General features: G+C 47.9%; 6 protein-coding genes across 6 annotated transcripts; 2 read left to right on the forward strand and 4 right to left on the reverse strand.

Moving 5' to 3' along the window:
• Positions 1–45: 45 nt before the first annotated feature.
• Positions 46–2,008, reverse strand: LY89DRAFT_594054 (uncharacterized protein; the record flags this gene model as incomplete). The annotated part of the gene is made up of 8 exons (XM_018209782.1): positions 46–69; positions 115–643; positions 692–900; positions 949–1,113; positions 1,160–1,212; positions 1,269–1,290; positions 1,493–1,746; positions 1,795–2,008. The coding sequence occupies 8 exons, from the start codon at positions 2,006–2,008 to the stop codon at positions 46–48; spliced, it is 1,470 nt and encodes a 489-aa protein (XP_018066459.1).
• A 232-nt stretch (positions 2,009–2,240) lies between these two features.
• Positions 2,241–3,503, forward strand: LY89DRAFT_653813 (acetolactate synthase). The gene is made up of 2 exons (XM_018212268.1): positions 2,241–3,120; positions 3,174–3,503. The coding sequence occupies exons 1-2, from the start codon at positions 2,342–2,344 to the stop codon at positions 3,352–3,354; spliced, it is 960 nt and encodes a 319-aa protein (XP_018066460.1). The 5' UTR covers positions 2,241–2,341; the 3' UTR covers positions 3,355–3,503.
• A 111-nt stretch (positions 3,504–3,614) lies between these two features.
• LY89DRAFT_786246 (uncharacterized protein) lies at positions 3,615–6,814 on the reverse strand (the record flags this gene model as incomplete). Its single annotated transcript, XM_018222961.1, has 3 exons — positions 5,673–6,814; positions 4,511–5,461; positions 3,615–4,453 (listed from the first exon to the last, which is right to left on the reverse strand). Exons 1-3 carry the CDS (start codon positions 6,472–6,474, stop codon positions 3,615–3,617), a joined length of 2,592 nt encoding a protein of 863 aa, XP_018066461.1. The 5' UTR covers positions 6,475–6,814.
• Positions 6,575–8,290, forward strand: LY89DRAFT_688578 (ornithine carbamoyltransferase). Its single transcript, XM_018215735.1, has 2 exons — positions 6,575–6,963; positions 7,095–8,290. The coding sequence occupies exons 1-2, from the start codon at positions 6,913–6,915 to the stop codon at positions 8,187–8,189; spliced, it is 1,146 nt and encodes a 381-aa protein (XP_018066462.1). The 5' UTR covers positions 6,575–6,912; the 3' UTR covers positions 8,190–8,290.
• Positions 8,291–8,607: 317 nt separating this feature from the next.
• LY89DRAFT_538976 (uncharacterized protein) lies at positions 8,608–9,498 on the reverse strand (the record flags this gene model as incomplete). Its single annotated transcript, XM_018208140.1, has 3 exons — positions 8,608–8,762; positions 8,893–9,175; positions 9,226–9,498. Coding segments are annotated over 3 exons (711 nt in total), but the record flags the coding sequence as incomplete, so codon positions are not given.
• A 996-nt stretch (positions 9,499–10,494) lies between these two features.
• On the reverse strand, positions 10,495–11,720 carry LY89DRAFT_593520 (heme-dependent catalase; the record flags this gene model as incomplete). The annotated part of the gene is made up of 3 exons (XM_018209756.1): positions 10,495–11,016; positions 11,071–11,489; positions 11,543–11,720. 3 exons carry the CDS (start codon positions 11,718–11,720, stop codon positions 10,495–10,497), a joined length of 1,119 nt encoding a protein of 372 aa, XP_018066464.1.
• Positions 11,721–11,852: the final 132 nt, after the last annotated feature.

An 11,852-nucleotide genomic window follows, 5' to 3' on the forward strand; every position in this document is an offset into this window, starting at 1 on the left:
CAGTCATATAGCCAGCCAACCAACCCAGCATTTGAGGTGGACTAATTACATGCCAGGAGGCGGTGGTACCTATAATCATTAGAATGAGATACAACACAGTCATCTTCAACTTACGGCATTATAGCCACCAGAACCAGAACCAGAACCGGAAGGCGGAGGAGGGGGCGGTGCTTCATTCGGTGGTGGGGGAGGAGCTGAACCGGAGCCTGGAGCGCCAGTTTGTTGTTGTGCGGCAGCCGCAGCAGCCATGTATTGCTGATAATACTGGACATAAGCTGCATAACCTCCGTAGGCTGCGTAAGGATCTGCACCTCCGTAGTACTGAGCGTACTGAGCTGCATAATCAGCCGCAGATGTCGGACTACCAGCGCCAGGAGCAGATGGGGTTGTTGGACTCAGAACAGCTCCTGGGGTATTTGGTGCAGGTGAGCCAGTGTAGCCACCATAACCTCCACCTGAGCCGCCATATGAGTTTGACCGATCAGGAGCACGATCACCGTAGCCACGCTCTCCACCATAACCGGTAGTTCCATAGCCACGTTGAGGAGGGCGAGTCTTGAACTCTTCATACTGCTCTCTAACGTTCTTCAGCAGGTCTTCGCAGAGTTCCTTGGCCTTTTGGACCTCATTAGGATCGGGACCACTAGATTATCATCAGTATTCTCCACAACATTCGGCTGACACTACATACGCAACATGCAAGTACATCTCCTCGTCACTCTCACGACCAGTACCATGTTCCATAAATCCAGAACCACGGCCCTTGATCTGAACACGGCATCTGGTCTCCTGTTGAATATGCTTAACATACGCTCCTCCGTGACCAACAACTTGAGCTCTGAGATTGAAGCCAGGCAGTGGTTCGAAGTCAATGGAAATTCTCTCCTCAGGCCATTTACGCTAGTTGCACCATTAGTAATTCGCTAATGCCAAAAGGACCACCCTTACTCTGCCAAACTCGTCTCTCTCAACTTGCTCTGGTTCTCGTCGTCGAAATCTTCGTTCGTCGACAAGATTGGGAAGCTCTTGTTTCATGAGTTCCTCGATCTTTTCTACCGCTTGCTCGAGACCACGCTTTGTCGTGCTCGTGACGTGTAGGTACAGGGGTGGATTCTGTAACCTTATAAGCAAAGTTTCACCATTAACAAAAGTCACTTACAGCAGCCGTGGCCATGCTTTTGTCCGGATAATAGTTCCCGCGGGTCGTGACATCTTCACAAGTCAATAAGAAAGCTCTTTGTCAAACGTAAGTTGTAGGTATAGCGTACCAGCACCGGTTTCTTCTTTAATCTAGATGTCACGCAGCGGGAGTCAGCAGATGCCAAAGAGGGACGTGTAGTAAATGCTAGCGCTTCCACGTAAGCTTGAAAACTCCACACAAAAGATAGATCGCTTATATGGATTTGGAAATGAAACGGGGAGATGGTCAGAAGCTATATCTATAGAAGAAAGCCTGATGTATCAGTGGAGTATTAACACAAGGAGTATTTACCATCTTTTGCGTAGAGCCTTTGGTCAGTGTATAACGATTCCGCAGGTCATTGACCTCGATATCTCGAATGTAGTCGCCGTCTGCAATGTACATCTCACCATTCACCAAAGCTGCGCTATTTCCTGAACCTGAGGCTCCTGGGGATGCCATACTTGGTTCCTTAGGGCTCAAGGTTGATAGGATGGGAGGAACATCGACATGCTGGATCCCCTTCTTGGCCTGAATTTGGGCATTGATTCTGGCGGCCGCAGCAGCTATGAAATTGTTAGCCTTGCCATATAGCTTTGCACGCGGATTCATACCAGCAGCAGCAGCAGGATCAACTCCTCCTTTCTTCGCAGAGTCCGTGGCGGGGCTATCAGAGGCTCGTGGTAGCGGGCTCCTGCTGCGTCTAGATTCGGGATCCGGCTTCGAGGCTGGGGGAGATCGCGAGCGTCTGTCAAATCTCGAAGTGCGCTTTGGCTCTGTCTGATCGAAGCGCGAGCGCTTTGCGGTGCGTCGTTCGGTGTCGTCCATCGCGGATCCTAGGACTGATAAATAAAAGCCAAAAGCGCACGGTAGGAAAGGCTGAGGCGCATACAAAAGTAGCAGAAGCGTTGGTAAATATGTAGCTCTTGAGGTTCTTTTTTCAAGGCTGCCACAATCTTAGCCTATTGGTTAGCATCTCCAACCAATCATACGAAGGCGGTGAACTAGGTTGCCTCGCTTCACTAAATTTTGGAGCCGATCTTCGGTTCTTTGATTTATTCTTCGGAGTCATATCTCATATTCTTGCCTACCACAACGGTCAACGAAGAGGTAGCACGAGTCAATTGACCTGAAGCCTTAATTGGCCTCCTCCTACCCATCATGGCTTCACGAAAAGCCATATGCGCCCTCTCATCCAAGGCAATTCGTCCTCGTGCTTCTAATTTCCTCTCTGCCCGCCAACAACTCCGAGCAGAATCAACGTCATCCTCAACCTCAGCGCTGGCATACAAAGCTCTACACAGAAGAATCTACCCTCTCCCTACCTCCGACGCTCCTCCATCATGGTCTGCCCAAGCTGCCGTATCCAACATCCTCTACGAAACCCCGACTCCTTCAGCTGCCCCGCCAAAACGACATATCCTCAATTGCTTGGTTCAGAATGAGCCTGGTGTGCTGTCCCGCGTCTCGGGTATCCTGGCTGCTCGCGGCTTCAACATTGACTCACTGGTTGTCTGCCACACAGAAGTTGAAGACCTGTCCCGCATGACAATCGTGCTCTCCGGTCAAGACGGCGTAGTGGAGCAAGCTCGCCGACAACTAGAAGATTTGGTCCCTGTCTGGGCGGTGCTGGATTATACAACTGCGCCTCTCGTTCAACGAGAACTTCTACTGGCAAAGATCAACATTCTTGGTCCAGAATATTTCGAGGAATTGCAAGCTCATCACAGAGAAATTACAGCTGGAGATGAGGAAGGGCTGGAAGGAAGTGAGGACTGGGCACAGAAGAGATCAGAGACGAACGACTTTCACCCCAGCAAGCTAGCCCTAAGTCAGGCGCTGAGACTGAAGCATGAGCACTTGAAGTCAATCACATACTTTACTCATCAGTTCGGAGGAAAGGTATTGGATATCAGCACAAATAGTTGCATTGTCGAAGTGTAAGTCTTCTCAGTTGACTTGATCTCCTGCTTTAAGCTAACCACGAAATCAGTTCCGCAAAACCCACCCGCATTGATTCTTTCATGAAGCTAATCGCTCCATTCGGAATCTTGGAATCAGCTCGAACTGGTTTAATGGCTCTTCCTCGCTCACCTCTATATGGTCCCAACGAGGCGGAACTGCCCAAAGATGCCGACGATATTGTTGATGCAAGCGCCTTGCCTCCTGGATAGATGTGGTCTCACTCACGTGAACAAAAATTGGTTTATAATTCGGAGTTGGCGTCATTTGGCATATCATGAGATGCCTGCAAAACGTGGAGGGTAGATTAAATCTCCTTCTATGTATTCTATACATTCAATTTCACGTCGATTTCTTTGACGCCTACCTCCCAACCTTGAAACGCCAACCTGAATCCCACCTGCAGTTCCCATATATACATACTCCCGTGATCGTATACTTAACCTCCGCATGCACCAGCCAATTTGATTATTCAAAAAGAAACTCTTGCGCCAATTCCAGACCCGACATACCAAACCGTCTCCGTCCATTCCCCAAGTCTAATGCCAACGGTCCCTTTTGCGTCTAATTTGAGCGTGCCACCCAAAGCCTTCTGCAGCTTTTCGTAACCAACACTGTCCAAAGACCAGTCAACCGGCAATCGTGGAGATTGACTGGATCCTGGAGGGACACTGAAAGGTAGGTCGTAATCAATCGTACCTATTGGTTCGGTGTGGTTGTAAAGAGCAGTTGCATTAATGCTTTCAATGAAAATAATGCTGTATTGCAAGGGCGAAATGAGTGTGAAAGTAGCGGTGGAAGAAAATAAATGAAAAGTTGCATCGTCAATGAAGTGAGGCTTGTGATCGCCATCACCATCACCGCCCGTACCCGGGGTTGATAGTCTGGGAGTGGGAATTTCGAACGCAAATTTGCTTAAGGCCTCTCCAATGTCGGGTCGGAAAGGAATAGAGCCGGAGTGCGTTTGGAAGGTCAAAGTAGTGTTGAAGCCTGAGATGTATTGGGACAATAGTTCTCGGCCTATCTTCGTCGCGTTTTCCCCTCCAAAAGTGGTAGGGTCCCATGTCGCCTGGACAAGGAGGTTGGTGTTATTGCCGCGACCAACAGTAATGTTTCGTGCAGTTGCATCACCAATAACAGAGCCATTGTTGAGAATGTGTATGTTGATGTACGGGATTTTGGCTGTGTATTCTGTGGGATTCGTAAAGTTGACATGTGCTTGGAGGTGGAGGGATGTCCTGCTTGTACTCAGAACTTTCAGGTCGCCTACCGAAGGCTTCAGTGAACTGAAGTCTTTGCCTGTAGAGATCGCTGCAATCTCGTCAGCTTCGGTGCAGTCGAGCTGAAGAATGAAAACGGCAGTCTAACGTTTTACGGGAACATTTCCCTCAGCAGGAAGGTCCTTGATGACAAGCTTTCCAAGAACGGTGGAAATCTCAACCTCGACGACAGCCTGGACCTTGAGCATGACTGTTTTCCCGCCGAACAAGAGCGCTTGGACAACATCCGTGAATACATCATCATCGGTAATGTTCAAAGGAGCTTCCTTAATTCGGGATTCGATTTTCAAAGAATTGTCCTCTTCCATTCGTTCCGACTGAGCTGATTGCCACTTCTCCAAGTTAAGGACGCCCAATTTGGCTCCTTTGTATGAAACGTCTGCCTTTGCTCGGACTCGGCTCACATTGAGTCCGAAGTTCATCTCTTTTGGGACCATTGTTGTAATTGCAATTGTTCCTGAGATCTTAGGGTTTGCTCCATCGGAACCAGGATCAGCGAACGGATCCGGGAGACTGAACTCCGTGTCCGTCAAAGAGAAGTTCTTGATCAGGCCGTCGAATGTATGGCCTGGAAAAGGCACAGGTACTGTTACACTTTGAATGATCTTGCTGATCCAATCTGGAGTATTGCTGTCCGGTGCGTTCGAGCCTCGTACATAGATTGTTGTATCCTTGCCATGGATGTAATCGCCCAACAAAGCATCCAGCGGGGAGGAGTGGGAGTGAGGGCAGGCTTGAGTCAAAGACTGCGGTAATTCTCGAACAATGCCACCCACGTCGACATGCACATCTAAATAGGGCTCGATGTCAATAGCACCGGTAGTGGCATCAGCAAGGCGGATTTGTGGATCATCGATACCGCAATTAGGAACGAGGATATCGAATCCGAGTGGTGGAATCTCAAGCTTGATCGGATAACTATTCACAAGAGACAACGAAACATCTGCGGCCATTCCACGACGACCGGTTGTCGATATTGGAACCTCTCTGAAGTTTAATCGAGTAATGTTATATTCTGGAATGGCTGGGAGATCATGACCTGTTGACAGCATTAGCTAGTGATTCATAGAAATATCGAGCAAAGTGAATGATGCATGTTGAGTGTTGGGATTGTAAGTAAAGTATAGATCCAATGAGTTCTATTTATCTTTTCGAGAGAATGCATCAACTATGATCACATCCAAGATACTTCTAGACCAGTGATTTCTCTCCGAGATACAATGAAGCAAAGGAACGGTAGAGAGATTGACCTTCAAAAACCAGCGACTCAACGATAGTCTGAGATCCAAGAGAAATCAAACCAGTCTTCAGAGCAACATCTGCTTTGCCTAACAATCTGATTTTGTCTAAGCGTCCCTCCAGCCAGTCGTTAGCAACTTGTCGAATGCCTTCAATGTCTCCAGGCTGTAGGTCTGTAATGAAGTCGATCGCTGTAGTGTGGCCGTTTCGAATATCAACAACCACCTTTGGCACCTGTGCTGTGCCAACAAGAACATTTCCATATTCAGGCAAATAGACCTCAACCATGGATTCTTGGCTCTCGACTGATCGAGCGATCCAAGTTCCAAAGCGTCCAATATTCCTTACATGCTCGTTCTTTACTCTAGAAGCATCCATCCTGAAGTTTGCCTGCACTCTGGCCTTCACACCGGTCTTCGTGAACGAATCTATCGACAAGTTCGTCGGTTCTATAACCAACGCTTGCTTGGCATACTCTTCAACCGCTGCTGGTGTGAAGAAGACGCCAAGTATGATGGCTATGACGATCAAGCCCAGCAGACTGACGGCAACCACTGTTGGCCATCTACGACCGCCCTTCGTAGACTTGACTGAACCTCCTCCATTTTGTAACGATCGTAGAGAAGTCGCTGCAGGTGAGGCTAGTCTATCGTTCGCGGGATGTTCTTCTGAGCCATCGTATCGATCAGCACTATCTGTGCGTGATAATAGAGGTGTTTGTTCATGAGATTCATTTGAGTGAGTCGACCTATTCGAACGTTTCGAGGTCGGTCGATCGGAGGTACCGCCGAGGAGCGGGGTGTTGTCGGACATTTAGACTTTTATAGCTGTTTCTGTCGCAATGTAGTACTTTGACGGTCTGCGTCTGATTCAAAAGTATGTTGGTGATGGGTACGGGGAGAGAAGGGTAGAAGCTGGTCGTGTGTATGAAACAACTGGAGTGCAGTGTTGAGGAGTTGGCAGGAAGCTGCGGCTGGTGCTGATTGCGTATCGTAGCGCGCCACTAGCGGGATCTGCGATATGACTGAATGGTGTTGCTTTTTAATGTGCAGCGGACTGTCTGGAGATATACCCTCGGATTTTTACAAACTATAATCTCGACTCGGAGTCTAGGCAGGGTCTGAATGTCTGAAACCAAGTTGACGAATGGAGCTGTTGTATGTTGAATCTGGGGAGAACGGACATTCAAAGCTAAGCTAGCCTTAAACCGGCTCGGTGCCTGAGCTGTGCCTGGCTGGATTTTCTGCATGCATGCCACAATTCGGAAGACTCACATGGACAGAAACTTTTGAAAAGATCGGGGTAGGTATTTTCACCTTTTTCAAAGTCCACTCCTTCGTGAGTCATTCAAAGACAAGTACCATTTCTGCTCGTCTTCAATCTTCAGTTTTCTGATTCATCCAATTGATGTGCAATTGACTCAATTGATACAGGGCGATTTCGGAATGCATTCAGCACAGCTCCGTCCCGCCAGGGCGGCCATCCAACTCATCTCCAGATCTTCAAAACGAACATATGCAAGCTCGAGTCCTTCTACACCCGCCACCTCTCCGTTCGCACCTCGACATCTCCTCTCAATTGCAGACCTCACACCCTCGGAATTGACCACCCTCGTCCGAAATGCCTCCTCCCACAAAATCGCTATTAAGTCTGGCTCTGTACCAAAGAACTTATTGAACTCTCTCGCAGGAAAATCGGTTGCAATGATGTTCAACAAGCGCAGTACCCGTACTCGAGTCTCCACCGAAGCAGCAGTAGCAACACTGGGCGGCCACCCAATGTTCCTCGGAAAAGACGACATTCAACTTGGAGTCAACGAGTCCCTCTACGATACCTCACTCATCATCTCAAGCATGACTTCTTGTATGGTCGCCCGGGTTGGCCCACACTCAGATGTTGCAGATTTGGCAAAATATTCGTCGGTCCCAGTCATCAATGCTTTGTCAAACGATTTCCATCCACTGCAAACCATTGCCGATTTCCTGACAATACATGAAGCTTTCCCTTCATCGGGTTCTCGAAGTTCGAGCTCTGTCCCATCATTGGGTGTAGATGGATTGAAGATTGCTTGGATTGGCGACTCGAACAATGTCCTATTTGATCTGGCCATCGCTGCTGTGAAGCTTGGGGTCAACATCTCTGTCGCATCACCTAAAGGTTACGGGATTCCTGCCTCAATGCGAGACATTATCAATGGCGCTGCCAACGGAGTAAGCTCTCCAGGCAAGCTTATGGAGACCAATGTCCCCGAAGAAGCGATCAAGGATGCAGACATCGTGGTGACAGATACATGGATTTCGATGGGCCAAGAAGAAGAGTCTGCCAAGAGATTGAAGGCTTTTGCTGGGTACCAAATTACAAGTGATCTTGCGAAGAGGGGTGGTGCAAAGGAGGGCTGGAAGTTTATGCATTGTCTGCCGAGACATCCTGAGGAAGTGGCTGATGAGGTGTTCTATGGCCCTAGAAGCTTGGTGTTCCAAGAGGGCGAGAATAGGCTATGGGCTGCTATTGGTAAGATGAATCCGTGAGAGTTTTCAAGCATTTGCTAACTGAATTTTAGCGGCACTCGAAAGCTTCGTTGTGAATGAGGGGAAGATCGTCTAAATCAGACTTAAAGAATGGAAATCAGGGATGAATACTAATATAAAAGTTTAGCGTTGCGAATATCAAAAATGAAAGAATGACACCTCATTTCCTGTCACTTGTTGCACTGTTGCATTGTCCCATCTATTGTACAAGTCGACAGTGTAAATCATCAAAGCAAATGGGTATATTCCTTCAGCAACGCCTTATTCCTGCAATCCAACCCCAGCACCATACCCTTTGACCTTTCCAGAATCGTCCCCGGATGCGGCCGAGTCTAGCTCAAAGATCACCAGAACCTTCGTTCATCATTCGTATTTAGTAGTACCGCCCGTATCCTGGTTGTCTCCGAACTCAGTATTGATGATACGTGCTCATATCACGCTCCCCACTAAGTCCCAGTTCACCAGCGACATTGACATAGCCATCAACGCCAATAGCACCAGACTTACTGATTTTCTTGATACTCTCCTCGTCACCTTTCCATGCACTGCGGCAGAAAACACACTTGACAGGACCTTGAAAGTGTTAGTCGAAAATACCACATATCGAGGTAATTAAGCACTGGGTAGAAACCAGACAATGAAACACAATAAATAGTAGGGTGATCTGGTAACATTATATGGTGAGAGAGATAAGACTGCTTACCAGACTTGCTCCCAGCCCACTGCTCGAAGCAATGGCGATGAACGTTATTACCACATGCAGCTTTGCACCAAACGAGATCTTCTCCTTCCTCGAACTCCATGACGCAAACGGGACAATCGCCTTCGACAGGCTTGCGGGAGCCGCCAGTATCAGTAGCTAAAGCTGTAGTTTCAGATGACTGGGGAGTGACAGGTGCATTGGCAAAAATCTCTGTGAGCTCCGTCGAAAGAAATGCCAGCTGATAAGCTAGATCTTCTCGGGCTTTGAGGGCATTGACCAGAACCTAGAAATTTCATGAGTGATAGAGTAATAAGGACTTGTTAAGATACATACATAAATGATATGCTTGCACTGATTCCCCTTCGCCGCGTCCGGACAAGAACAAGTTGGAACCTTGGAGATAGTGACTTGGTAGATATTCCCAGTAGTACCAGCAATGTCAAAGATTTCTTCTTCGTGGGTGCCATCTTCACCAGTGGTTCTATTTCGATCAATCAAGAACATTCGCTGCGCCTTGACTCTCTCAAGTCTCTCGATGTAAGAGAGAGGAGGCTTGATTCGGAAACGCTTAAGTCGCTTCTCTTCTGGCTCTTCGCCCTTCTTCTTTCGAGGTTTCTTGGGCTTGGAACTTTCAATGCCGGCCAGTGCTTCTTGGGCCGCTATTGCTGCGAGGTAGTCATCCGCATTGCTAGTCTCATCGTCTTGGGAGAGCTGCGGTGCTTTGCGTTTCTTGGAAGTTTGAGTCCTCCTTGGAGTGGTAGGCTCGATGCTCTTGTTGTCCATGACTTTGGCCATGCATTCAGGCGGTGCTCCAGCTGGAGACGCGATGGATCCCGCCTTCGAGGAGGAGGCCCCGCCAGAGGAACGTGACACCATTGTTCTTCTTTGTGCAGAACTTTCAAGTATCGAGATTGGATTCTAGATCAGAAGTTTTTGTTGGTGGATGGGGAATCAGTAGAAAGACCTTCAACTCAATATCATTCTTCGATCCTACAGATTTGATGGTGGCAAGACCATGACCATGGTCGCAAACGCCAAGATCTCCGTCTCTCACGCGATCACGTGAGTATCCGCTTGCGGTTAGCGCTCCTCGACCCCAAAAAACTGCCTACGAATAATTTTTCGCGATCTCTCTTCTTCAGTCTTTATATATAACGGCGTTCTACGCATGTTCTGGCTTTCATTGCTGTCAATTGACACAATGAGCGTGGATACACATCTACATTTCATAGCCTGATCATATTTACGATTTGCCTAGACTAACTCCGCCTTTTATAATTCTGTTGAATTAGAGTTCTGCTCAATGTTCATCCAGATTCGCTTAGTGCAAACATATATTTGATGAACCCCTGTTTTGGATCCTAGCTTACCTTGTGGACAAAGTCGCATGGTTGTGGGTCAATCTCCTACATGTCCTGTACACCACACTTATCTCGCTGGTTCGGCTCTCGAATTTGAAAGTCACTGAAACCTCACTCATCGAACGAAACCAGTCTGCTCTGGGGTGAGACTAACATCGCAGGTTCATATATCATTACATATGTACAAGCAGTGACGCTTCCTTCTGAGATCGGCAACAAAAATACATCGCCCAAGTTTGCTTCAACCCGTAACAAAACCACCATCTGGGATCTGATCGATACTCGTGACATTGATTTCTTTCCTGGCTATCATCTTGTGACGAAAGCCAGCGCTGGCGGGATACACACCTCTACGAAGTCTATTAGAAGAGCCAAGCGGTTGGAAAGTCTTCAATCCGTGCCACGGGTCCAGCCGAATATGCTCTTCCCAGAACGTCTTCCGGCTGGGCAGGAAGCTTTCTTGCTTGGGCACTATGACTTTCGCAACAGTCTGCCACGGGTATTTAGCATCATCCCAAGGTGTGCCAGCGTATTCGACAGGTTGCTCGTCTAGGTTCTCGAGGAATTGTACTTGGAACAAGTACTCAGCGTCATGTTTGCTATAGAACTCTTGCAGCCATTGGCTGAGGATGTTGTTCGGATGCGAGTCTGGATCCACTGTTTCTTCGTGTGCCTTCTTCTGGGTTTCTCCCGATGGTACGAGTGAGTACTTGACGACATAGTCACCAAATCTGAACGCAGACTGCGAGTACATTCGAAATGACTTCCTCAAATGTCAGTACCACTCTCTGACTTCATTATGCTTGGTGTCTCGAACCTCAAGATGGGTATTCCGGAGCTGATCTCGGGCTTTTTGAAGATCGGTATCGTCTCGTGCTTCGAGTTGTTTGTACAGGTCTTTCTTATCATCTCCGTATTTGATACGGATCTCAAAGATCTCCCTAGTCGTCTTCGCATCTGCAAGTTCTAACGCAGGAGCATTGTTGAACTCAATGTCCTGGGTCGGAAAGTCTTTGCCAGCATCGAACATTTCCCCCTGAACGTTGAAGACCTTCATACCTAGACCACGAGGCTGAGGTATTCGATCATCGATTCCTGGATCTCCGGGCTCTGTTGAGTATCGCATGGCGATAGGATACTCTGCGAGTTTGGAGAATAGAGTTTGTGCCAGGTGCTGTGGGAGCTCCTTGACAATCAACTTTCCTTTCACGATACCCTGAGTACGTGCATGTGTACCTATTCACGGACGTTTCAGCAGCCTTTCTGATACGGCGAAACTAGGAACTAACCTGAGTAGCAGTGTCTATGATTATTGATCTGCTTCTGCTGCATCTGATTTATCATGTCTGCAACAGCTTTTATATCCTCTGCTTCATTTGGAGGTATCTTCTCCACGCCTTCAGCGTTCCACTTGATGTACTTGCCAGTATCGACACCACTGTGTCCATTCGCGCCATCTGATGCCATGGCGTTCGGAATTATGTTTTGAATGAGAGAAGACATGTTGATTTTCTGAATGGCTTATACTGCCTGGGTATATCAGGTACGAGTGAAATAAAAACATAACATCATAGCGATTGGCCTAATGGACCTAAACCA

Source organism: Mollisia scopiformis (assembly GCF_001500285.1).
Source record: "Mollisia scopiformis unplaced genomic scaffold LY89scaffold_22, whole genome shotgun sequence".
In the NCBI taxonomy this organism is placed as follows: Eukaryota; Fungi; Ascomycota; class Leotiomycetes; order Helotiales; family Mollisiaceae; genus Mollisia; species Mollisia scopiformis.